General features: G+C 44.8%; 1 protein-coding gene and 2 long non-coding RNA genes across 3 annotated transcripts; all 3 read left to right on the forward strand.

The window, feature by feature from the left end:
* Positions 1–4,590: 4,590 nt before the first annotated feature.
* On the forward strand, positions 4,591–5,099 carry LOC120677514. The gene is made up of 3 exons (XR_005676349.1): positions 4,591–4,646; positions 4,720–4,893; positions 5,044–5,099. It is a non-coding gene; the product is annotated as an uncharacterized LOC120677514 (long non-coding RNA).
* A 10,828-nt stretch (positions 5,100–15,927) lies between these two features.
* LOC120680183 lies at positions 15,928–16,585 on the forward strand. The gene is made up of 3 exons (XR_005677503.1): positions 15,928–16,091; positions 16,195–16,240; positions 16,334–16,585. It is a non-coding gene; the product is annotated as an uncharacterized LOC120680183 (long non-coding RNA).
* Positions 16,586–21,400: 4,815 nt separating this feature from the next.
* On the forward strand, positions 21,401–25,341 carry LOC120679517 (small nuclear ribonucleoprotein E-like). Its single transcript, XM_039961128.1, has 6 exons — positions 21,401–21,625; positions 21,759–21,785; positions 21,881–21,943; positions 24,755–24,833; positions 24,937–24,982; positions 25,076–25,341. Exons 1-6 carry the CDS (start codon positions 21,584–21,586, stop codon positions 25,083–25,085), a joined length of 267 nt encoding a protein of 88 aa, XP_039817062.1. The 5' UTR covers positions 21,401–21,583; the 3' UTR covers positions 25,086–25,341.
* The last annotated feature ends 283 nt before the right edge of the window (positions 25,342–25,624 follow it).

A 25,624-nucleotide genomic window follows, 5' to 3' on the forward strand; every position in this document is an offset into this window, starting at 1 on the left:
CCGCCCCGACTTCTTCTTGCCGCCCCTGGCTCGCTCGCCCGCGTGCGCCGCCGCGTTCTTCCCCGGCCGTGTGTGGGTCCCCGGCCGGCGCTCGACCGTGGCCGCCCTCGAGGTCCTCCCCAGCCCGCCGTCCCTCCTCATCGTCCCTAGGCCGGCCGCCCCCACGCCTCGTCGTCTCGTCCTCGCCGGCCCGGCCCGCGCCGCCGCGTACCTCGGCGTCCTCGCCCGGCCCGCGCCGCCGCGCACCTCGGCGTCCTCGCCCGGTCCGTGGAGCCGCCCGTCGACTCATCAGCGCCATCGCGGCCGCCCGGCTGCCCCCACGCCGCCCCGGCCCCGACCACGCCGCCCCTACTTCCACCGAGGTAATGTGTTCTATCTCCTTTTCTGTGAAAGATCATTATAAGCAATTTCTTGCATGAGGTCGCTAGCTGGGGCAAATACATTATGCACAAGTATGATCAGAAGCTAGAAAAGCACCATGTCTTTCTTCAGGGCAAGGCATATAAGCAATTTCTTGCATGAGGTCGCTAGCTGGATTCCTATGTTAATATTTTGGCTAACACATCTGAGATAAACTAGGCTATTAAAGTTTTCTAGCTACCATAGTACTGCTATATGACGTTTCGGCTTAACGAGCGGCCTGTCTATTGCTATTAGCTGCATCGACAATTCGAAGTCCTACAATATTGGCAAAGTTCATACACGCTGTTGGACAAGTTGAACTGATTGACTAAGTATCCTACTGGTGATCCATGTCAATAACTTACACAAGTAATTGTTTACTTGCTCTTTAACCGGCTAGTCATGTTGTAATCTCCCTTCTTTATAAATGAAATAGGTCCAATCTCATGCCCCTTCGTGAAAAAAAAACTTACACAAGGAGAAATCCCCTAAGGTCCTGTTTTTTTTTTGACATTTTGGATACTTTTTAAGCAATAGCTTCGTGATGTTCAAAAGTTAAATGCCTCGAGTGTGCAAATTGTGCAACTGCAAAGTATATTGCGAATTGCATATATGAATGCTGACTGAATCTTTGAATGAATTACCCCTTACCTTGATTATTAGATCATACAAGCCTTATATTTGATAGTACCAATACAATGGTTTTCTATTCTATGTTTCTTCTGTAAAAATATCAGATGGTTTTGTAGTCGTTAAGTATGAGTACTTAAGTACGAGTACTGTGCCAAGTCTCTGGAGCATAATTTTGAAGCAGGAACAGGTTATGCTAGCATAAGTGTATATCTATGACCTTCATAATGAAACATGATTGCTACTATATATGACAGTCTCAAATAATTAGATTTTGCCACTTATGATGATGTTCCTTTTTTCTAGAAAGATCTTGTTATACTTAACAGTCGCTAAATCCAAATGAATTTTTCAGTATTTTTAAAAAAATATGCTGCTATATTTCAATCACATTGTAGATTTAAGAAATGTGAAGTTACTGATAACTGGATTCAGTGCTTTAGTTTTTTAACCTGATAGAGAATGTTGTGAGGCAAACAGGGGAACCACCCCTAATGTTTCTTCAGTTCGATGTACAGATCAGAAGAACATATGCATTTTGTCTCTCGGAATAATTTATTAGCAAGAAGAACATATGCATTTTGTCTCTCGGAATAGAAATAGCAATGTTAGGATACCCATGCTATGCAACCTATCTACTGCCAATTTCTCCCATGCTGCTTGGTCATGCACTCCAATGGAGCTTTTCTTTATCTTGCGGCATTATCACAGTATATATGCTTATCTCATTTAGTATTTCACAATCTGGATGTTGCTATTGCATACAAAATAATCTAAAGGCCTTAGCAACTGGGCTCATGCACTCTCTTTGTTTTTTATTGTTTCAGGTAGTGGAAATGGATCCTACGGACAACCAAGACGAGTTAATGCACGAGCTCATTCGTGGTAGTTCTGGGCACATAGCTCCAGAGTTTGATGAGGACGAGAACGATGGCAGCCAATTTTTAAACTTGCATTATCATGGCGACGAGGAGCAAGATATTAGTGGGGAGGAAGAAGGAAATGTCGAGGAAGCCGAGGTATAAAAGTTTAGTGATTCTTTCAGGCATCAGGATAAATGTTTTGTCAATATATATGTTAGGAGCAAGATATTGTTTGTGACACATGCGGCCCAGCTGCGAACTATTTGTGTTATGTTGCTAGCTTTGTTGATGATTTCAGTCCTTGTGTAAGGAGTCGTGCTCCAGCTAAAAATTCTTATGAATGTTTCAGTCAATAAGTTACCTAATATCATGATAATTTTCGATCTGGAACCCTTGCTTGCGGGTTATGAAGGTTACGCATACCTGCCGCGACGTCCACTAGTTGCTAGCAACCCGCTTGATAAATTTGCGATTCTTTCAGGCATCAGGATCGACGAAGCCTAAACGGAAACGTGGCTCCAAGAGGAAGATGGTAGGATGTACAACCATCACGGAGATCAACGAAGCAACCGGCGAGCCACTAGCTCCTGGTCAAATTAAGACAACATTTGTAAATCAATTGGGATATCTTGTTAGGGAATCCGTCCCCATAAAGTATAAGCTTTGGAAGAGAAATAAAGTCTCTGATCGACCTGAAGATATCGTGCCAGATTCAGAGAAAGATTTGTTATGGAAAGAGGTGTCGTTGCACTTCAACTTTCCCCCAGGCAAAGCTGACAAAATAAAGGGATGGGCATTTAAGAAGATGGCAATTCAGTTCGCCTCATTCAAGAAAAAATTGGTGGCAAACTTTGTCAACAAGGGCCTCACTCCAGATTTTGATAAAGTCTGGAAGAAGCAACGAGAGTGGTGGAATGAATTCGTGAATTACAAGCACAGTGCTGACAGCATGGCAGCCTCGATTCAAGGCAAAATGAATGCTAGCAAAAAGAAAAACTTCCATAGACTTGGGCCCGGAGGTTATAAGGTTGCCATTCCGAAATGGGAAAAGATGGAAAATAATTTAATTGTAAAAGGAATCGTACCACAAACCTTGAGTTGGCCCAAACGAGCAAGGTATTACTTCTATGCTCATGGAGGCACACTAGACCCCGACACTGGAATATTTGTGACTAGCGACGTACTAAGAGAGGCTGCCCAAAGACTCGAGGACGCAATGAGGCGTACCGAAGAAGGAACCTTCCAGCCCAACAGAGAGAATGACGAGCTGACTTACGCTCTTGGGAATGCGGAACACACTGGACGGACCCGAGGTGTGGGCGTAGTTCCATGGAAATATGGCTTTTCCGGAGATCTCGAAACCTACCGAAGCCGATGCAGAAGCAAGGCAGTAGTGGCTGAGAAGATTCATAGCCTAGAAAACCGGATAATGTCACTTGAGGCAGCAGTTGGGCAACGCTCGGACCAACCAGCTGCCAATGTGGAGATCAGCCCCTCTTCTCAGCATCGTAGCAGTGTTGCTTCCACGGAGCACCCTAATTTGGGTGCCGACAGGCCGAGGGACCCCATTGACGACATCACCGTTAGGACCCAATGTGAGCTTCTGGTTCTTTATGGGAAAAAGCTTAAAGTTTGTGCTGAGGGTTATGCGGAAGTCCAAGAACAGGGCGGGACAATACATTGCCAGCCGATTCCTGAAGGATTCGCCAGAGTCTTTGTTGACCGAATTACTGAAGAACGCTGGGAAGACATGGACCTCCCGATCCCTATAAGTCCTGAAGAAACAGAACTACAACATGCCGTACACACATGGATCGCGTGGCCAAAGCGCGACATAAGATTGGTGCAAGCAGACACAGATTCCGCTCGGTGCTCAAGGCAAAGATCACCAACGCCAGCTGATAGGAATCCTAGTGTTGGCCCACCTTCTCCACCGCCTGCACGGGACCCCAGCATGGATCCGCCATCACCAGCCGCACAAAGCGAGCCAATTCTGGCATCATCACCAGCCGCACAACAGAATCAGAGTCAGCGACAGAAGTCATACACGTCCCCTTCGGTCCAGCCATCTCATAAGCAGCAAAGAAAGAAGAAAAAGAAGGTGCCAGAAGAGGAAGAGGCAGAAGAATCGTTTCAAACCTTCTTGCTGAAGCGCAAGCTACTGAGGGAGGCTGCGAACAAGAAGCCAGAAATAGATCCGGTTGCAAAGGCACACTTTGTGAAACACTTCATTAAAGATCCCACCAAGGAGAAAGAAAGAGAGTCGGATTATGATCGGCAGATCAGAAAGTGCTACAGCAACCCCAAGAATCGCCTGATTAATGCAAAGACCGTTCCCCAGCTCGGAGAGCAGTCCAAACAATCGATCCCTCCGTTGATAGTGTCGCATGAAGACTGTCCCGATGAATCAAGAGATCCGTTGACCATGGCTGGGATGATATTGCAAACTGATCTAACAAGGGCTCAATTGCTTGGGGAGGCCCTACAGAATGCCCGCGGCAGGAAAAAGTTTGTACTTGGTGAACCTTTGATATGGCCAGAGTTGCTACCATTCCTACCAACGAGAATGGCCGAGTTACACAAATGGTATGCCGTGCAATCTAAAGCTAGTAAATTAGAGATGTTCCCAGCTCGGATTAAAGATGAGCATTTCTGGCGGGGGGCAGATGATGTATATATCGAGTTTGCATCACTCTACGATTTATACCATCAAGATGCCCTTCACAAGTCACTCGTCAGTGTATGGTGCATGTAAGTATTGTCTCTCATTTCATTATTTTAGCCTTGAGTGTTGATTGATCCCCGTTTTTCTTGTGTCCCGTAGGTCAAAAATTCAAATTTGCCGAAAGAAGAACTTTCATAACGTCGGGTTCTTCGACCCCGATATTATACACGAGAAATCGCTAGCGCTAAATCCTGGAGACATAGTCAATGTTATATACAGGGGGTTGCGTAAAAATAGCATGTGTCCCTTCATTCTCTTGCCATACAACCATCAGTGAGTCGTTCTTTGTTAGACTTTTTTTTCAATCCCTTCGTATTAATAATACCATTTAATAACTATTATAATCAACATTAATTGGTTATGCGTATGTATATGCACAGCTTTCATTGGATATTGCTTTGTATTCGGATTGAGGAGCACAAGGTCTTGGTGTACGACTCGTTAAGGCAAGATAAATCAAAGTACCAAGATATCATCGAGGTGGTAAATACTGCATGGAGTCGCTACCTCCACAAACACATAGGCTTGCCCATAGGTGAAATCGAGCCTCTTCATTGGGTGACTGATTTTCCGGTATGAATATACTCTCGCTACTAATGTCATTCGCAATAAACATCAAAAAAATTCTATATCGTAACCCACATTTGTCCATAGTGTTGGAGACAGGGCCAAGGAAACAACTTATGTGGATACTACGTATGCGAGTGGATCAACTCTTTTGCAAGTGAAAAAGGGCAAATGACAGTGGATGCATTCAATGTACGTGAGCACAATCACATCTGCTCATTATTTTATTTCATTATTTTTTATTCTCATGTTTTTATCGAAAAATGTGACAGCGTTGGCGGATGAAAGAAGAACTCATTGAAATCGCTCGGATCAGGGCAATTCAAGAAGCTATATGCGGATTTCTACTCGATGAAGTCATAAATCCTAAGGGCGAATTTCATGGCGATCTCCGTCTAAGCGTCGCCCAAGAAGATCCGACGACGAGGAAGCTGATACGTTATTATAGTTGATGTAATATCTCATGTACTTTTGAACTCCTAAGTGTTCCATACATGACATATAATATATATATATAAATATATAATGTTAGTGTAATATGCTGTTCTAATAATACTGTGCAATGCAAAGAGTACGACTATGTAGTCACATACGCTAGAAATACGCATAGCCATACGTATAAAAACGAAAAGAAAAGAAACATAAAGAAGAAAAAACATTTAGTGCCGGCTAGTTATATCAGCCGGCACTAACCTTGCTGTCAGAACTCGGGCGGGGGCGGGCACGTTAGTGCCGGCTGGTATTACGGACCGGCACTAACATACGCACGTTAGTGCCGGTCAGAATAGCCGGCACTAACGTCTGTCACGTTAGTGCCGGCCATTTAGTGCCGGCCACAGGGACCGGCACTAAGCCGTCCTGTGACCGGCACTAATGTGCCTTTCTCCAACAGTGACACTACAGGGCTCCCTTGTACGAGTGCCCTGATCACTCGCGCTCATCAGTTTGTCCCCGGCCCGGCCATAGCAGCAACAGTGCAGCGTGGGGCATCATATCCATGCAAGCGCAGGATCACCAGCGAATTAATAATGCATCGCCCCTCATCAGACACGAGCTAGAATTGGACCGGAGGAGCACAGGTTGGTCCATAGATCGATGGAGCAGTAGCACCATGGCTACCTGCTTGTTCATTGAATTTAACAATGTCATCGTCAACAAGAAAAAAAAACTATACAATGATGAACTGAAACTGAGTTACTCGAGGCATCTGGTTCTGGACCTAGCTAATAATAAGGGACACCATGCATTGGCCTAACTCCTAAGGGGATTTTCCCGGTCGTTGCTACTCTATAATACACTTTCTTTAAAAGCTGGGTTAATCCTGTTTCGAAAAAAAACTCTAAGGGGATGCTCATAGGACAGCCCTTACATCCCCCCCCCCACACACACACAGAGAGAGAGGATCAGCAAGCTAATTTGAGGACTGCATGCACTACAAGAAAGGGCGACGTCTTAACCATCTCGGACTGGCTTAGCTTAACCAACTTGATCGATCGATCTAGAGATCTAGAGAGAGAGAGATAGTCAGAAAGAGAGTGAGGGTAAGCATGTGTTTCACTCAAATTCAGGAACACAAAGGCTCTACATAAATTGATTCGCTACAGTGTTAGGGTGACCAGTGTAGGGCCTTGTGCTGCCTCTGCTGCCTGACGAGATGCTGATCCTTCCTCAAGCTGCCCATCTCTCTCTCTCTGAGCTAGCTCATCATGCAGGTCGCCATCCCTGCTTTGACAAAAAGGCCCCTCCCTGATTGCTACAGTGGCCCCCTAGCTAGCTAGCTCAAACAATTAAGCTACTCCCGGTAAAGGAAGTCGTTTTGGACAAAATTTTAGTCAAACATTGGAAATATAAATCATCAATAACTTTTAAGTTATTGAGTTTACAAATGTGAAAATTATATGAATATATTTGTCTTGAAAAATACTTTCATAAAAATTTATGTATATTATTTTTCTATAAATATTTTAAAAAAAATAAGAGGTCAAAGTTGTATTTTGGAAACCGTGTCACTGTCCTAAACATCTTTCTTCTACCAATACGGAGGGAGTACTGCTGATGGGCCTCATTAAATTTAGATTTACACTGCATGCGCGCGTTGCTTGATCGATTTGTTTTTCCCTTTGAGGTCAAGGCAGCTTCAGCAGCTAGATGACCAATAAGGCATTAAGGCTAACTTCCATTGTTTTCATTTGGAAACGTATCACACCACTACCGCGCACATAACTAAGCATCATCATTTAATTTGGATACGGTGGTGCACATGCACACTCGATCAGTAGTGATAGTTAAGCAAGGAGAAAAAAAAGCGAAAAAATTAAATCAAAAAAGGAAAAAAACAGATACAATAGCTTGATGAACCTCTTTCTCCTTAATAGAAAAATGAGCTCTTTTACAATGATCGTAAAGTACCAACGAGTACTTTTACCTCGAAAATTTTTCTAGCCGTTGATCTATGGAAAGTATTTATAAAAATTAAATTAAATTAGTATTCGGTCTCAATTTTGCTACTTGGTCCCACGTTTTGGAAGTACAAAGTACTTTATCATAGATACTTCCTACCTTCACCAATATAGAATTTTATCAGATGGACGGTTCTTATTTTTTTCAATTATTGTAAAATTTCTCTAGAAAAATATGTAGCTCTCCTGTGTATTCGAGAAAAAAACAATAGCTTGATGGTGCGTGCCGTCGGTGGCGAGGCGCTCGATGTCAAACTCAGTAGTGGATTTGGAGGATGCCAGTAGTAGCGTGGCTCCTCGACCAGTGCTGCTGTTGAAGACGATCGAGCTTAGGGTCAAGAAGGCCGGCAGCAGTGGACCTGGAGAATCCGAATGGATATATAAGTTTCAGTTTCACCATAAGAAATCTAACCGACATAATCATCAAGCAACCATGTGGATATAAATATTAACCTTTGATACAGCAATGCATTGCGCTATATAGTAGGAACTAAAGTTGAGAAATGCTCTTTTGAGATGTGAAAGATCGGATCGGATGCTCTAGTCTAAGAGGGGAGGGGGTGAATTAGGCGAGTTAAAACTTTGACCTATTGCTCCAACTAATTTGCACAAATTAAACTAAAACATACTATCTATATGTGTAACTACAGTTTTTCTAGTGTGAAACTCCTATTCCAAAAGAGTTTAGCAACCTATAGCCTTTCCTATCAAGATACTACTCTATAAAAGTAAATGCACACAAGAAAGCTAGTATAAAGAGTAGAAACGTAAAGAGCGGGATAGGAGGAAGCAAACTCTTGACGCGGGTGTTTATCCTGTAGTTCGGTTAGCCACAAAGGCACACCTACATCCACGTTATTGAAGCACTCACTAAGAGTATCGCTTGCCGGCAATAAGTCTCTTCTGTGGACACAATCACGGTCACCTTGATCCCGATTTCCACTAAAGAGCTTCTCCACAAAGGATGGGGTCTTCACGTCCCCCGCACAAGGTCATCAACGCCGCTCCACACCAAGTCGGAGGGTTGTTGACGTTGCCGGTGAGCTTCAAAGCTCCAAGGGGCCGACGCACCAAGATATCTTGTTGGTTCATTGAAGAACCACAGCACAAGGGCACAAAGCCTTGCTCTCTCACTCTCTAAAGAGCTAATCTAGCACTAATACTCTCAAAGATGTATTAAGGACTAAGGATATGATCACTAAGCTCTTGGATGGCTTGGAGGTGTTCTTGGATGTGGGTGTGATGTCTCTGAACTCCAGCAACCTTGAAAAGTCCGGGGAAACCCATATATATAGGCCACCAAGTCGAGAGAGCCGTTACTAGCCGTTATCCACTTTCTGCGAAGGGCACCGGTGTAACCGGTCACTCATGGCTCTGCACTAGCCATTGTCCTTCTGACACTGCCACCGATTAGACCAGTGCGTTGCACCGACGCCACATTGGTTCAACCGGTGCTGAAGAGTTGGCTTCTGCGCGTTTGACATGCTCTCTGGTCAATAGTATGGTGCTTGCACCGGTGCCTTAATTCTTGACCATCGGTTCAACTGGTGCTACTGAGGTTTTTTGACTTGGCCTTCAAGTGCTCTGTCCAATGCACCGGTGCCTGTGCGTCGGTTTATCCGGAGACCTCCGGTTAGACCGGTGCTTGGTCACCGGTTAAACTGGTGCAACTGATTTTTGCAAGCTGTTGTCCAATTTATCGCGGCGTTCATGGACACCTCAAAAATATACTATCTCTACTTTTTCACTACGGTTGAGTGTCTTAGCGGTGAATTGGACGCATCTATGCGGTGAATTGGACACATTGAATTTTATCCATGGGACCTAAAAATCCTACAAATGTGATCTCACAAACTTGTTAGTCCCATTGATTTTGTTGTCACACAATCACCAAAATCACAAACAATGGCCTAATGGGGCCATGTTCCTTACAAGATGACATTGTTACAGTATACTACAGTTAATTAGGAAAACACACACACATATTCAAAGAAGTCTCTCTCCACCACATTGTCATTCCTGATCTTAATTTGTTTATTCACCCATGGGCGTGGATTGCTTGCTACCCATCTAAGCAAAAATAGAAGAGGAATTTCCTTCAAAAAAAAGAAGAGGAAAGGGGTACGGAAAGTTAGCTTGAGATGCTCACATCACAGATGGTGAGTCATATGCCTCAATCTCAATCAGTCACAAATCACTCTGCTGCTGCCGGTCCTGCTGTGCCGTAGAAAAACGTTATTGCCACACCACAACCATAACTAACACTAAGCAATAATAATTAAACGTACGCCAGTACTTTGTGACAGTGACCCATGAACACACATTTCCATGAGCATTTGTGCCCCTAATGCCACTGCATCTTTTCCTTGCTTTATACTAATATAGAGTCATTGAACCACTAGCTATAGGCAGACAAATGGCATGCCTATAGCATCTGAAGAAATACATTGTTGGGAACAATCTAAATTTTAACTTAATCTAGCAAAAGAAGAACAGTTTCTTAAATTACTAATGCAAGAGCACCCTAAGCTAATTAAATTGAACTCAACAGGGTTAGTTACATGCTTGCATTTCCAGCTTTTTTAGGTTGCCCTCAAGGTCCAGACTTCTAGACAACCTCAACAAGCAGCAACTTGTGTAGCCTACCTGTCATGCGTGCAAACTGCAAACACACATGCAGTTTCAAAATGTTTTTGACCACATGCTTTGCTTCAGCTGTTAGAGGGCACTTCTCACACATTTCTGGCATCCCAAATTGCCCATCCCATCCCTTTTAATCACCGTTGGAGTCCAAGATTTACATATGGACATGAAGAATCGCTTTGTTTGTACTTCATCTACATCTCGCTTGATTTTTTTTCTTTTCAATATGTTAGTGAACAACCTAGTAAAACTAACATGATTCCTGGCACCGATGCTTCACCAAACCGAGGAAACTCTTTGTCAGTTATTGGGAAAAATTTCAGAAAGATGGTCCGTCTTTTCAAATCCACCCAAGAATAACTAACAAATAACAGTGTAGCAAAAAAAAAAACTTTTGTTTCGGCTCTGCAAAATTTTGCTTTGTTTCTACTTCAGCACTCACTCTTCAATTTGTTAGGGAACAACCTAGTAAACCAACACATTTCTTGGTAATGATGCTTCACCCAACCATGGGAACCTGTCGGTTATTGGCAAAGTATTTATAAAATTATTCAACTCCGTCATAGATCAAGTAATTTAATTGGAGAAATAACGATCAAGAAAACAACCTTTTCTTTGCTGGAAATTACAGTAACTTCCAATAATAATCACCATAAAAGTAAGAGCTCTTTTACTATGATAGTAACGTACCAATGGGTACTTTCAGGTACTTTTACCTTAAAATTTTTTCTAGCCGTTGATCTATGAAAAATATTTATAAAAATTAGATTAAATTAGTATTCGGTCCCACATTTTGATACTTGTCCCACTTTTTTGTACTTGGTCTCATATTTTGGAAGTACCAGGTACTTTATCCTAGGTACTTCCTATTTTTACCACCGTAGGATTTTTATCAGATGAACGGCTCCTACTTTTTTCAATCATTGTAAAATTTCTCTAAAATTAATCAGATCGAGTCCATCCAAGAGACAAGAGTGGGTAAACATAACCTTTTAAAACACTTGTTCGTCTCTTCATTTTTACAGGAAAAACAGAACCAGACCTTCCAACAAGACAACAGTACAAACTTACATGGATTCAAAGGCACACCATGGGCACGGCAAGTCAAGAACATGTAAGGCTCCTGTACTTATCGTTCAGTTAGTCAAAAGGCCTATAGATGCACGTATGATGTCTCTACCTGCATTTTTTTCCCATCAGTGCAATAAATTTGCTCGAGTACTCTCTGTCTCTCTCTCTCTTCCTCTCATTGGCTCCTGATTAGTTATGGATATCTGCATCAGTCTCTACGTTCAGCATCACATGAATGATGAATCTCCCAGCAGAGGAATAACCAAGCATGGAAATGAATACTACCATCTCTTTCTCCCAAGTGTGTTCTGCAATGTGCAGCAAGTCGCAGACAGCAAGAAGACTGACAATTCAGTATGTGCGTACAATTGAGCTCCAATACATCAGCGTCACTGCTGAACTAACATGCACAGTAACCATCAAGGAACCGGCCGGCCGGGTCGCCCGGTCGACGGATCGCGTGACCAAGAGGCGTGGCGCGTGCGCTAACCGATCGACCGGCGCCGACGGCGAGACGGCGACCGGCGCATCTGCGTCAGGCCGACGGTGGCGACGTTGGAGGGGATCGGAGTACATGATTGAGGGGGAAAGGGCGAGCGAAGGGGACCGATAGATGTTGCTTTTGCTGGCCCCCTACATATCATGTTGTGGTTGGTGATCATTGCACGCTGCTAATATCAAGATCAAGATCCCCTAACAATAATCATGCCAAGCTTGCAACAAAAGTGCTGGAATTGCCTGGATCATTTCTTGGGCATTTGTGCATGAAGCAGGCAAGGCAAATGTGGCAAATTACTGGAGTAATCTGAGTTACTGTGAACTTAATCCATGGTGCTACTCTTAGTCACTGGGAACGTGGAACGAGGGTATGTTCCACGTTCCCGGAACGGGGAACATTTTTATTCCTGTAATGTAAAAATTCATCCCAAATGTCGTTCCCCGTTCCTCGTTCCTCGTTCCTCAATCCATCATTTCAGGAACTTCGGTGACTATGGTGCTACTTAATTGCAAGGTAAGATTAAGATATTAGAGAATATTGGAAGGTGACCAGTGTTGTCTAGCTTGAAAGTTATTAAAATCTGTTTGTTGGGTTTGTTCAGAGAACATGTCATGGTTGTTTTGCTTTGAGCAATGGCAATTGGGAGATGTCCTCTGCTTCTTGTCAGACAGAGATAGACAAGTTAATCGGAGTTGCTTAGAACTGGGTCTGGGTGCAGTTTTTTCTTTTTAGTTAGCTCGTGGATAGATTTCTGATTTGAACAAAGCTGTTCCTGCCAAATTCAGGCTGAAGCCTTGCAACCAATTGATGCTCTCCGTTTTTTTCTTTATTATTTTTTTTAACAAGGAACTATGAACAATGCTACTACTATGTACCAATCGCGCACTGGAATGTCTGCATGTTCAACCTCACATTCTGCTGTCTATTAGCTACAGGATCATCACCCACAGTAAGCATGATGCATGAAGTGAGCTACATGCTCTGAAAGTCTGGACAGTACCAGCAGTTGCCGTATTGGAACTCTCACACCTAGCAGAAAAAGAAAATTCATGGACACCGATTGGATGAGCTTGTAAGATCACTGTGACTTTGTATTCAGTGAGGTCATCAGAGAATCTTGCTTTTGTCTAGCTGCGACTTCGATCAGGAGGTCCCTGCAATCCTGCTCAAATCCCAATCCATCGTACTAATGAGATGATGCGAAGCTTATGGTTGCCGAGATGTGAAGGGGACGTCTCCTGCGTACTACACTTTCTGCCTTGTTCTGCACCATCACCACCTACGCGTTTCATGGTCTGGTTCATTCTTTTTTGAGGGGTTTCACTCTCAACATCTATCCATCGTCGACATCATTTCGGGAAAAAAATTCATCATCTTTTTTCTCGAGGAAAAGACCTTTCCAGTAATTTATTGGCTCAGCAATATCACTGGCCACCAAGTCCTCAACACAACTAGGACAGCCGCTCCATGCAAAGTCGACTTGCTAAGGACACATACGCCCCAAAGCGGCAAGAGCATGGGCCACTTTGTTACAGATTTAGAAAAAACTCCATCGTCAACATGCCATTTCCCAGGAGCAACCACTGGATCTGTTCAAGGGGCCAATGCAGTAGACTTATAAATCACCTGGTCACTGACGTGTGGGTTTTAGTGTCATGTATTATATAATAGGTTGACTACTTTACCTCTCCTTTTTCTAAGGAGTACTTTTTTTCCTTTTTGCAAATTATCTTTAAACTCTCTTTACGGGATCAACAACATTCTCACATAGGAGTTTTTTTTTGTGGTTGATGCCTCTAATGTGCCTCTAATGCAAACTAATTGTAAAAGCAACTACCACAAAAGCATAAATAACTACCATGGCAATATCTTTCAAGGCTGCCAATATATGGTTACCTAAATAAATGTTTGGTCTACATTAAAAGACAATGCAAAAGAAGATCCTTAAAGAATCACGATTCTACAACATACCGTACTATAAAGAGGAACTTAGATACTAGTAGTAACTATCTACTTGTTCAAAATACAAAGGTTTTGCATATTTGGAGAAAAGAAGGAGGGACACTAATAAGACCAATCAAATTACTTCCGCAACCGCTACAGCCGCCCACCGGCGGATCCAGAATAATTATTAGGAGGGACTTTCTTTTACCTCTAAACAACTTTAACATCTCCTCACAGTGTATTCATGGAAAAAAATTATTGGGGGGGGGGGGTAGGAGGGGCTCCATGGATCCAGTGACGGTAGGAGGGGTTGGAGCCCCTCCAGACCCACCTCTAGATCCGCCCTTGCAGCCGCCGCCGCTAGGCCCTCTGTTGGCCACCTCTTGGTCCCCCTCCTCTGTCCCTGGCCTCACCGATAGATGGAATAGGGACTCATCCTTTGCATAGATCTAGCCTTTTAGTTTTCTTCAAGATTTGGTTCTCCAATGACATCGGCAAGGTGGTGGCTATGATGACGCTATGGAATAAGGTCTTTACGGCCTTCCCCTATCTTGACGACATCCGATTCGGCATTGATAAAAGGCTAATAAGAGTTGGTTCTGTTAGATTTGAAGGTTTCATCGAGATCTTTGTAGTTGATGTGTCAATCAGGAGATGCAATTGTCTATCTTTTGTTGTGGCGATTTCGACCTCTTCTTTTGATTTGTTCAGCGACAAGATTCGGTTTCTTCAATCCTCTGTTTTGGTGGTGAAGGATTGCAAGCCTGTGTTGCTTGGGGTGTTCCCTCAACCGATTGCGGTTGCCAGATCTCGTCGTAAGTAACAAGTGGTTTATCTCACCAGTGGTTTTTTAACTAATTGGAGGTCTAGGCTTGTAAAAATGTTTATTTCATTTAAAAAACACGGGCCAGGTCTTGGTTGCGGCATAATGTTCAGCTGTTAACATTGTGTCTGTATGTTTGCTCATGGAATTCATGGTTTTTAAGGCATCGACTAGGCGTCGCCTAGTCGTCCAGGCGGGGAAAAAATCGCGGCGTACAGGGCGCCATGAATCTTGTGCGTATGGCGTCCAGAGTCGTCGCCTAGGCGGGCATGGCGTCGATTTTCAGCAAGTCGGGCGCCGCGCGGCGATTTGACGAGGGACACGCGCGGGTGAAAACGAGTGGGCGCGCGAGAGAGATGCGCGCGCGGGGAATCGGGAGAGTCGGCGCGTGCGGGTGAAATCCGCGCGCCTAACTTCCCGCCAGCAGGATTAAGAACGAGAGAGGGGAAGAAGAGGGCGCAGGCCCGCCGGCACCTGGAAGACAGAGGGAGGGCGGATTCAGAGAGAGGGAAGGAGAAACAGAAGGAGAAAGGGCTGCCGCACCTGGAATCCTCACTGGCGGCGCGTGGCCTCAGGCCCAGGTGCGCCCGCACCTTGGTCTGGCGGCTCCCATCCCTTCTGCTGCAACCAATCCAGTCCGCCCACATCTAGATCCAAGTGCTCGTCGACTCGTTCCCCTTCTGCTCTGTCTTCCGCTCCGCCTCCGTGTCCTCCCGGTCTGCTCACAGTGCACATACCTCTGCTCTATTGCTCTGTTCTGCTCTGCTTTCTGCTTGGACATACTCTGCTCTGCTCTATTCTGCTGTGCTTCTTGCGTTAGGAGGCAAACAACATTGGCTGCTCTGCTCCACTACATCTATTATGATTGATTCATGTGATTGCATCTTACTGCATTTTGCTTAGTTTTGCTATTTGCTACTCTCGGTTTCAGAATTGACAGCAACAAGGTAGGTTTATGCGCTTCATCCTAGATTATGATATATAGTATGGCGTCGCCTCGCCGCGCGCCTTACTCGCCTAGGCGTCCGGAAGGGGGTGGGACGCCACGCTTCGCCTTACCGCCTTAAAAACCATGATGGAATTATTGACCGCTAAAGGCCATGTGGGTATTATAATTGAGGAGCCGGCCATCCATACTGTCATGTTATTCATGTGCTCCCTCTGGCCATCTATACAAGCAAATTAGTTCGTTTTTGAACTGAATGGCTTTCCCTAACGTCGTAGTATATCAGTTAGGGAAGATGTCATTTTATTCTCTCATACCATTCTATTGGACCACCTAAGCCTCTAATTGTGTCACTTAACCCCCAAATTATTACTACTGTTTGTGTGCATTTCTACTTAGTAATAACCTGATGTTCTTACACTTGTTTTTGTACACATCAGGGATTCGATGAGTACATGAACTTGGTCCTTGATGATGCTGAAGAAATCAATGTTAAGAAGAACACTAGGAAATCATTGGGTTAGTAAATTTTCAATTGAAAATCGTTTCTTTTCTGTCGTACGAATGCATGGCATTATTTCATTGATATGCTCTAATATGTTTGGCTGGAAATGATTTGCAGGTCGGATACTTCTGAAAGGTGACAACATAACTTTGATGATGAACACGTAAGTGAACAAAACCAACCTTAGTATTCCGTTCTGAATGCTGTAATTTCGGGCGACAAGTCTCCTAAACTATTCCATTTACAAATTTTGCAGTGGCAAGTGAAGGTCGTTGGTGTTTGGCGCCAAGTTTTTCCGTGAGGCATTTGTAATCCATCCAGACTGAAATGTAGAACGTCATTGTGTGCGAGATATGTACTCCATCCAGACTGAGAATGTAGTATGAGAGTGAGATTGGTATCGCTGTTGACTAAATGGGTTTAACTCTGTGAGCTACTGCTAGATGTGATAATGAGCTGCTCACTTGTGTTCTGAAGATCAACTTGACTCGTGTGTGCTTTGTTGACATCTTTTTTGGTTCCCATGGTCAGGTTTAGCTATTTTTTATCTTGCCCAGCTTAGCGTGCAGGACGATAAAACCCACGCAGTTCATGACTGGTTCTTCAAGTTAATCGTTAGAAGATTACAGTGGAAATAAACATGTGGTTTCATTGATTGTTCACTTGAATTTTTGAAAGCGTCGACGCGTCGTGTATGTTCATCAGGATTAGGGTTGGCAACAGGTACCCGAAACCCGATGAATTTTTATTCCATTAGGGCACGGGTCTGGGTCACTTTCTCGACTTATGGGTCTACTAATGGGTAAAAACTCAGACCCATCGGGTTTACGGGTTCAGGTCTGGGAATGGAGAACCCGAACTCGAAAATCCGTGTGTTTTTTAAACCCGAACCAATAAGTCATATTGGGCTGTATTATAGACTTCTAGCCCATGATTTAGCCCAACAGCCTGGCCCAATATAAAGTGTATATAAGAGACAACAACCATCCAAACCCTAAACCTAATCATTTTCTCCTCCCCACCCCTAGCAAACGCGCATTGCGGCGGCCGGCTCCATGCGTCGCGCTGTAACATCCCGAAAAATTCACCAAAATAAATTACTCACTAAGAATATTTTTTTCAAAATATTTTCATCGCCGAGCTCGAATCTTTTCCGGCAATTCGTCGCCCGGACACCAAAAATCTAATCTCCGTCCTGACACCAGTACCAATCACCGTTCCATCTCCCTCTTCTCCTCGTTTCGCGTGCGTCGCTGTCCGACCGGACGCCGCAGCGCGCGCGTGACCGACCGCCGCCGCGAATCCCGCCGGCGCCTCCTTTTCTTTTTCTCCTCTTTCTTTTTTTCCTTTTCTCCTTCTCTTTTTCTCCCTTTTTCCTTTTTCTCTTTTCCCTTTTTCTTTTCTCTTTTTTTTTCTCTTCCCTTCTCCTTCCTTCCTTCTCCTCCTTCCTGCTGCTCACGCACGGCGCCCCCCCCCACGCGCGGCACGCGCGTGCGCCTGTGCGCCCACGCGCAGCACGCGACCGGGATGCCTAGCGCGCCGCCCGGCCCTGCCCGAGCCGTCTCGTCGTCCTGTACACCACCGCGAATCGCGCCGCCGCTCCGCGACACCCCGACGAGGCCAAACCGCAATTAATGGCCGCCGAGCTCGGCCACCGGCGCCCCCCCTCTCCACCGCCTCTCCCCGCCTATAAATAGGCCCTGCGCGTCGTCCCCGAGCTCCACAACTCACCTGCCACCTCCAACCCTCTACTCCTACGCCCCAACGCCGCCGCCACAAGCTCCACTGCCGCCTCCCGCCGGCCCCCGTGGCCAGCACTCCTTGCTCCACCGTAGCCCAAGGTGAGGAGGGGAATGGAATCCCCTCGTCCTCGTCATTTTCCCCTCCTCCCAGCCGCCGCCGTGCCATGAGCCGCTCCACACCCCCTGGCGCCTCCCCTCCTGCGCCTCCCTATCCCGTGCCTGGGTCTGACCGGTCCAGGTAGAGTCCGAGTACAACTAGGGTTTTTCATAGATTTAGATCTATAAATAGGATTTCTTGCGGGATAAGTCCACCCCACCCTATAAATATAAAGGGTCACGGCCGATTAGAGAATCCAATCGAACAAAATCAATACAAACTCTACTTTTTATCCTCTTCTCCAAACCCTAGCTTTTCCAACCCCCTCCGATGTTCTTCCTTCGTCTCCGCGACGTTTGAAGGCGTTCTAGGTGGCCTGCCGATCCTAGAACAACCCTACGTGCGCCTACCCTGACGGGGTCCCTCCCGGGTTTGCGTTCGTCGGCCGTCGCCGATTCTCACCGGCGACCGGTCTGACCGGTCCCTTAGACCGGTCTGATCGCTCCACGCAGGAAGAGCTGCATCGAGCTCTTTCTCACGCCGCACGATCTAGTGCGTTTGTGTGTTGACCGAGATTTGCGTCAACAGTGTAAAAATCCATCCCAAATGTCGTTCACTGTTCCTCATTTCTCGGTTCATCGTTTCGGGAACTTCGGTGACTATGGTGCTACTTAATTGCAAGCTAAGATTAAGATATTAGAGAATATTGGAAGGTGACCAGTGTTGTCTAGTTTGAAAGTTATTAGAATCTGTTTGTGCGTTTGGGTTTGTTCAGAGAACATGTGGTTGTTTTGCTTTGAGCAATGGCAATTAGGAGATGTCCTCTGTTTCTCGTCGGACAGAGATAGACAAGTTAATCGGAGTTGCTTAGAACTGGGTGCAGTTTTTTCTTTTTAGTTAGCTCGTGGATAGATTTCTGATTTGAACAAAGCTGTTCCTGCCAAATTCAGGCTGAAGCCTTGAAACCAATTGGTGCTCTCCGTTTTTTTTCTTTATTATTTTTTGGTCAGCAACTATGAACAATGCTACTACTATGTACCAATCGCGCACTGGAATGTCTGCATGTTCAACCTCACATTCTGCTGTCTATTAGCTACAGGATCATCATACACAGTAAGCATGATGCATGAAGTGAGCTACATGCTCTGAAAGTCTGGACAGTACCAGCAGTTGCCGTATTGGAACTCTCACACCTAGCAGAAAAAGAAAATTCATGGACACCGATTGGATGAGCTTGTAAGATCACTGTGACTTTGTATTCAGTGAGGTCATCAGAGAATCTTGCTTTTGTCTAGCTGCGACTTCGATCAGGAGGTCCCTGCAATCCTGCTCAAATCCCAATCCATCGTACTAATGAGATGATGCGAAGCTTATGGTTGCCGAGATGTGAAGGGGACGTCTCCTGCGTACTACACTTTCTGCCTTGTTCTGCACCATCACCACCTACGCGTTTCATGGTCTGGTTCATTCTTTTTTGAGGGGTTTCACTCTCAACATCTATCCATCGTCGACATCATTTCGGAAAAAAAATCCATCATCTTTTTTTTCGAGGAAAAGACCTTTCCAGTAATATATTGGCTCAGCAATATCACTGGCCACCAAGTCCTCAACACAACTAGGACAGCCGCTCCATGCAAAGTCGACTTGCTAAGGACACATACGCCCCAAAGCGGCAAGAGCATGGGCCACTTTGTTACAGATTTAGAAAAAACTCCATCGTCAACATGCCATTTCCCAGGAGCAACCACTGGATCTGTTCAAGGGGCCAATGCAGTAGACTTATAAATCACCTGGTCACTGACGTGTGGGTTTTAGTGACATGTATTATATAATAGGTTGACTACTTTACCTCTCCTTTTTCTAAGGAGTACCTTTTTCCTTTTTGTCAATTATCTTTAAACTCTCTTTACGGGATCAACAACATTCTCACATAGGAGTTTTTTTTGGTTGATGCGTCTAATGTGCCTCTAATGCAAACTAATTGTAAAAGCAACTACCACAAAAGCATAAATAACTACAATGGCAATATCTTTCAAGGCTGCCAATATATGGTTACCTAAATAAATGTTTGGTCTACATTAAAATACAATGCAAAAGAAGATCCTTAAAGAATCACGATTCTACAACATACCGTACTATAAAGAGGAACTTAGATACTAGTAGTAACTAACTACTTGTTGAAAATACAAAGGTTTTGCATATTTGGAGAAAAGAAGGAGGGACACTAATAAGACCAATCAAATTACTTCCGCAACCGCTACAGCCGCCCACTGGCGGATCCAGAATAATTATTAAGAGGGGCTTTCTTCTACCTCTAAACAACTTTAACATATCCTCACAGTGTATTCATGTCAAAAAATTGGGGGGGGGGTTAGGAGGGGCTCCATGGATCTAGCGACGGTAAGAGGGGTTGGAGCCCCTCCAGACCCACCGCTAGATCCGCCCTTGCAGCCGCTGCCGCTAGGCCCTCTGTTGGCCACCTCTTGGCCCCCCTCCTCTGTCCCTGGCCTCGCCGATAGATGGAATAGGGACCCATCCTTTGCATAGATCTCGCCTTTTAGTTTTCTTCAAGATTTGGTTCTCCACTGACATCGGCAAGTTGGTGGCTATGATGACGCTATGGAATAAGGTCTTTACGGCCTTCCCCTACCTTGACGACATCCGATTCGACATTGATAAAGGGCTAATAAGAGTTGGTTTTGTTAGATTTGAAGGTTTTATCGAGATCTTTGTAGTTGATGTGTCAATCAGGAGATGCAATTGTCTATCTTTTGTTGTGGCGATTTCGACCTCTTCTTTTGATTTGTCCAGCGACAAGATTCAGTTTCTTCAATCCTCTATTTTCGTGGTGAAGGATTTGCAAGCCTGTGTTGCTTGGGGTGTTCCCTCAACCGATTGCGGTTGCCAGATCTCGTCGTAAGTAACAATCGGTTTTTGTGGTCTTCAATGCCTTGTGTGACAATGGCGTTTGTAGGTGTCTCTTTCCTACTGCCTTTCCAGTATTTTTTTCAGGCTTTGGTGGACGACAAACAATCGGTGTAATTTTATTTTCTTTATGTTGTTTTGTATCAAGCTGTTCTTCTCTACCACCAATTATTTTTCTCCATGTGAATAGATACATGACACCTTTATATGTCTTTCTAAACAATTACTTTATTAGCTTGCTTAGCTCACTTACTATGCGGAATTTTTTTGAGAGCGGGGAGAAACAGAATAGAAAATGTCAAGGATACTACTCTTTTTTTTTTTGGTGGATGTCAAGGATACTACTCAACTCAACATCGGCCCATGTTTCGCAAAAGAAAGCTCAATCCCCCATTAGTTTCCGTATCTGGAGCCCACCACTTGAAGGCCCTTCCAGTTTCCCAGCCTGTCCAGGCCCACTTGCACAGCCCAAATCAGGCACGACGTCGGCACCGTTCGATCCTGTGACACGAATCTTGATGCAAGCGCCCCATCCCCGCCCACCCGCCTGCCGCCGTCGCGTCGAAGAGGAGGATAGAGGGAGAGACAGAAGTCACAAAACCCTCCTCCCTTCCTCGCCGCCTCGCCCGCTCGCAGTCGCAGGTCCAGCTAGGGTTTGCTCTCCCCGCCCCGCCGCCGCGCGCGCGCTCTGCCTCCAGAGGCTCCGAGGAGGGGAAGGGAAGCTCCCGCCGCCGCATCAGCCATGGCGTCCACCAAGGTCCAGCGTATCATGACCCAGCCCATCGTAAGCCGCCTCCCTCTACCCTCCCCTCTGCTCCTGCTTGCTCTTCTGGTAACTTGCCGTTCCTGATGGTTTTTGCTTTCTCTTGGCTGTGGTGGCTGGTGGATCCCTCGTTCGCGCGCGTGTGTGGTGGTAGAACCTCATCTTCCGGTTCCTCCAGAGCGTAAGTCGATTGGAAAATTTCTTTTCTGATTCCGACCGTATTTGTGTTTAGGTGGCCTGAGAATTTAAGTTGATTCGGTTGCGCTTTCCTTGCAGAAAGCGCGCATCCAGATCTGGTTGTTCGAGCAGAAGGATCTCCGGATTGAGGGTCGCATCATTGTGAGTTCCTTGATTGGTTCCTTCCTTTTGCAATTGCTAAATTAAGCATTAATGACCCTTTGCTTGCATAGATATCTTGTAGTTGTAGTGGTGGTATAATTGCACTGATGATTATGGATTATATATTCAGTGGTTGTAGTGGGAGAGTCGTTCATGTCTGGCCCTTAAATAACGCAATTAGCAATGTTCTTACGGCGTTAAGGCGAGTTGTGGCGAGTCACCACCGCCTAGCCGCCTAGGCGGGCTAAGGCGACACCTAGGCGGGCTAAAACGCCTAGACGGGCCAAAATAGGGGAGCGCCTTGTCGCCTAGGCGACGCCATAAGAACATTGGCAATTAGAACAATCAACTATTTGCTTATATCCCAATGAATTTAGCATTGAGCAATTGGTAGAGCTTTTAAAAGTTTGTGTAACCTTACTACCTTAGTGAAATGCTCTTTCGTTGCCATATACTCATATACTACATCTGTTCTCTATCTAATATCAAAGGATTGAAGTTCAAAAAATATTAAAGGATATAGTGGTTCTCTAGCTTCTAAGCATGAGCAGACTCTTGAAGGGTTTCAGCTACACAGTCAAGTTAATGGCAGTTCTCGACTAAGATTTCTTTTATCTACTTCTAGGTAGAATGATTAGGTTTTAATAGTGAATTGTATCAGTAAGAACATGGAACAGCAACCTTGGTTTGTGTACATGTGATTGTTTTGCCCCAATATTATGCTTGAGAATTTAGGCCTTCCCGACTATACTGGGCAGCTACAATGTGATTCATATATTTATCCTGCTTTGTGCAGTCATAACTGGAATCATTCCAGATCTTGGTTATGGGGACCAATAACAATACTATATGAAATAACTATATCTGTAAATAGCAATTTAGTTCTGTTGCTTTCTGATGAATGCATTACCTATTGCCCAGTTAGAACATTACAATGTGTAATCAGATAATGAGCTAAAGATACCTTTTAGAATGTGTTCAATGAGGCATTGCTGGCTTCGTTTTCTTGAAGAGTATTTCTGAAACATGCTTTACAGAATGCCTTCATTTAGGAATTGCTGGATTCACTTTTCTTAGTATGGAACACTGTAAAATAAACTGTGTATACATTTGTTTTTGATTTGCTTGTATTGACTCATGAGACTGGAGAATAAAGGATGTGTGACGAGTGACAATAAAAAATAACTTACGTACTTGGTTAATCTTTTGGGGTTCGTAGAGAAATTTTGCATAGCAATGGGTGATGGGTCAATCCCCTTAGGTAGCATGCTTTTTTTAGTTTATCGTGATTTCAACAATCATTAATATACTCGTTTACTTATGCTGGCAAGAATTTTCTCCAGGCATATGACCTTTCCTTTTCATGTAACAACTTTTCTTGCTTAATATTTGTTAACTCAGATGTGTTTATCTCACCAGTGGTGCTTTAACTAATTGGAGGTCTAGGCTTGTAAAAATGTTTATTTCATTTAAAAAACACGGGCCAGGTCTTGGTTGCGGCATAATGTTCAGCTGTTAACATTGTGTCTGTATGTTTGCTCATGGAATTCATGGTTTTTAAGGCGTCGACTAGTCGTCGCCTAGTCGTCGCCTAGTCGTCTAGGCGGAAAAAAAATCGCGGCGTCCAGGGCGCCATGAATCTTGTGCGTATGGCGTCCGGAGTCGTCGCCTAGGCGGGCATGGCGTCGATTTTCAGCAAGTCGGGCGCCGCGTGGCGAATTGACGAGGGACGCGCGCGGGTGAAAACGAGTGGGCGCGCGAGAGAGATGCGCGCGCGGGGAATCGGGAGAGTCGGCGCGTGCAGGTGAAATCCGCGCGCCTAACTTCCCGCCAGCAGGATTAAGAACGAGAGAGGGGAAGAAGAGGCCGCAGGCCCACCGGCACCTGGAAGACAGAGGGAGGGCGGATTCAGAGAGAGGGAAGGAGAAACGGAAGGAGAAAGGGCTGCCGCACCTGGAATCCTCACCGGCGGCGCGTGGCCTCAGCCCAGGTGCGCCCGCACCTTGGTCTGGCGGCTCCCATCCCTTCTGCTGTAACCAATCCAGTCCGCCCACATCTAGATCCAGGTGCTCGTCGACTCGTTCCCCTTCTGCTCTGTCTTCCGCTCCGCCTCCTTGTCCTCCCGGTCTGCTCACAGTGCACATACCTCTTCCTCTCCATTCCTCTGCTCTATTGCTCTGTTCTGCTCTGCTTTCTGCTTGGACATACTCTGCTCTGCTCTGTTCTGCTGTGCTTCTTGCGTTAGGAGGCAAACAACATTGGCTGCTCTGCTCCACTGCATCTATTATGATTGATTCATGTGATTGCATCTTACTGCATTTTGCTTAGTTTTGCTACTTGCTACTCTCGGTTTCAGAATTGACAGCAACAAGGTAGGTTTATGCGCTTCATCCTAGATTATGATATATAGTATGGCGTCGCCTCGCCGCGCGCCTTACTCGCCTAGGCGTCCGGAAGGGGGTGGGTCGCCACGCTTCGCCTTACTGCCTTAAAAACCATGATGGAATTATTGACCGCTAAAGGCCATGTGGGTATTATAATTGAGGAGCTGGCCATCCATACTGTCATGTTATTCATGTGCTCCCTCTGGCCATCCATACAAGCAAATTAGTTCGTTTTTGAACTGAATGGCTTTCCCTAACGTCGTAGTATATCAGTTAGGGAAGAGGTCATTTTATTCTCTCATACCATTCTATTGGACCACCTAAGCCTCTAATTGTGTCACTTAACCCCCAAATTATTACTACTGTTTGTGTGCATTTCTACTTAGTAATAACCTGATGTTCTTACACTTGTTTTTGTACACATCAGGGATTCGATGAGTACATGAACTTGGTCCTTGATGATGCTGAAGAAATCAATGTTAAGAAGAACACTAGGAAATCATTGGGTTAGTAAATTTTCAATTGAAAATCGTTTCTTTTCTGTCGTACGAATGCATGGCATTATTTCATTGATATGCTCTAATATGTTTGGCTGGAAATGATTTGCAGGTCGGATACTTCTGAAAGGTGACAACATAACCTTGATGATGAACTCGTAAGTGAACAAAACCAACCTTAGTATTCCGTTCTGAATGCTGTAATTTCGGGCGACAAGTCTCCTAAACTATTCCATTTACAAATTTTGCAGTGGCAAATAAAGGTCGTTGGTGTTTGGCGCCAAGTTTTTCCGTGAGGCATTTGTAATCCATCCAGACTGAAATGTAGAACGTCATTGTGTGCGAGATATGTACTCCATCCAGACTGAGAATGTAGTATGAGAGTGAGATTGGTATCGCTATTGACTAAATGGGTTTAACTCTGTGAGCTACTGCTAGATGTGATAATGAGCTGCTCACTTGTGTTCTGAAGATCAACTTGACTCGTGTGTGCTTTGTTGACATCTTTTTTGGTTCTCATGGTCAGGTTTAGCTATTTTTATCTTGCTCAGCTTAACGTGCAGGACGATAAACCCACGCAGTTCATGATTGGTTCTTCAAGTTAATCGTTAGAAGATTACAGTGGAAATAAACATGTGGTTTCATTGATTGTTCACTTGAATTTTTGAAAGCGTCGACGCGTCGTGTATGTTCATCAGGATTAGGGTTGACAACAGTATCCAAAACCCGATGGATTTTTATTCCATTAGGGCACGGGTTTGGGTCACTTTCTCGACTCATAGGTCCACTAATGGGTAAAA

Source organism: Panicum virgatum, chromosome 6N, assembly GCF_016808335.1.
Source record: "Panicum virgatum strain AP13 chromosome 6N, P.virgatum_v5, whole genome shotgun sequence".
Classification (NCBI taxonomy): domain Eukaryota; kingdom Viridiplantae; phylum Streptophyta; class Magnoliopsida; order Poales; family Poaceae; genus Panicum; species Panicum virgatum.

Bases quoted from the DNA above. Each gene is read 5' to 3' on its own strand.
- LOC120679517 (XM_039961128.1), top strand. From the start codon at position 21,584: ATGGCGTCCACCAAGGTCCAGCGTATCATGACCCAGCCCATC. The intron at 21,626-21,758 runs GTAAGCCGCCTC...GTGTGGTGGTAG, and splicing joins GTATCATGACCCAGCCCATC to AACCTCATCTTCCGGTTCCT. The intron at 21,786-21,880 runs GTAAGTCGATTG...CTTTCCTTGCAG, and splicing joins TCTTCCGGTTCCTCCAGAGC to AAAGCGCGCATCCAGATCTG.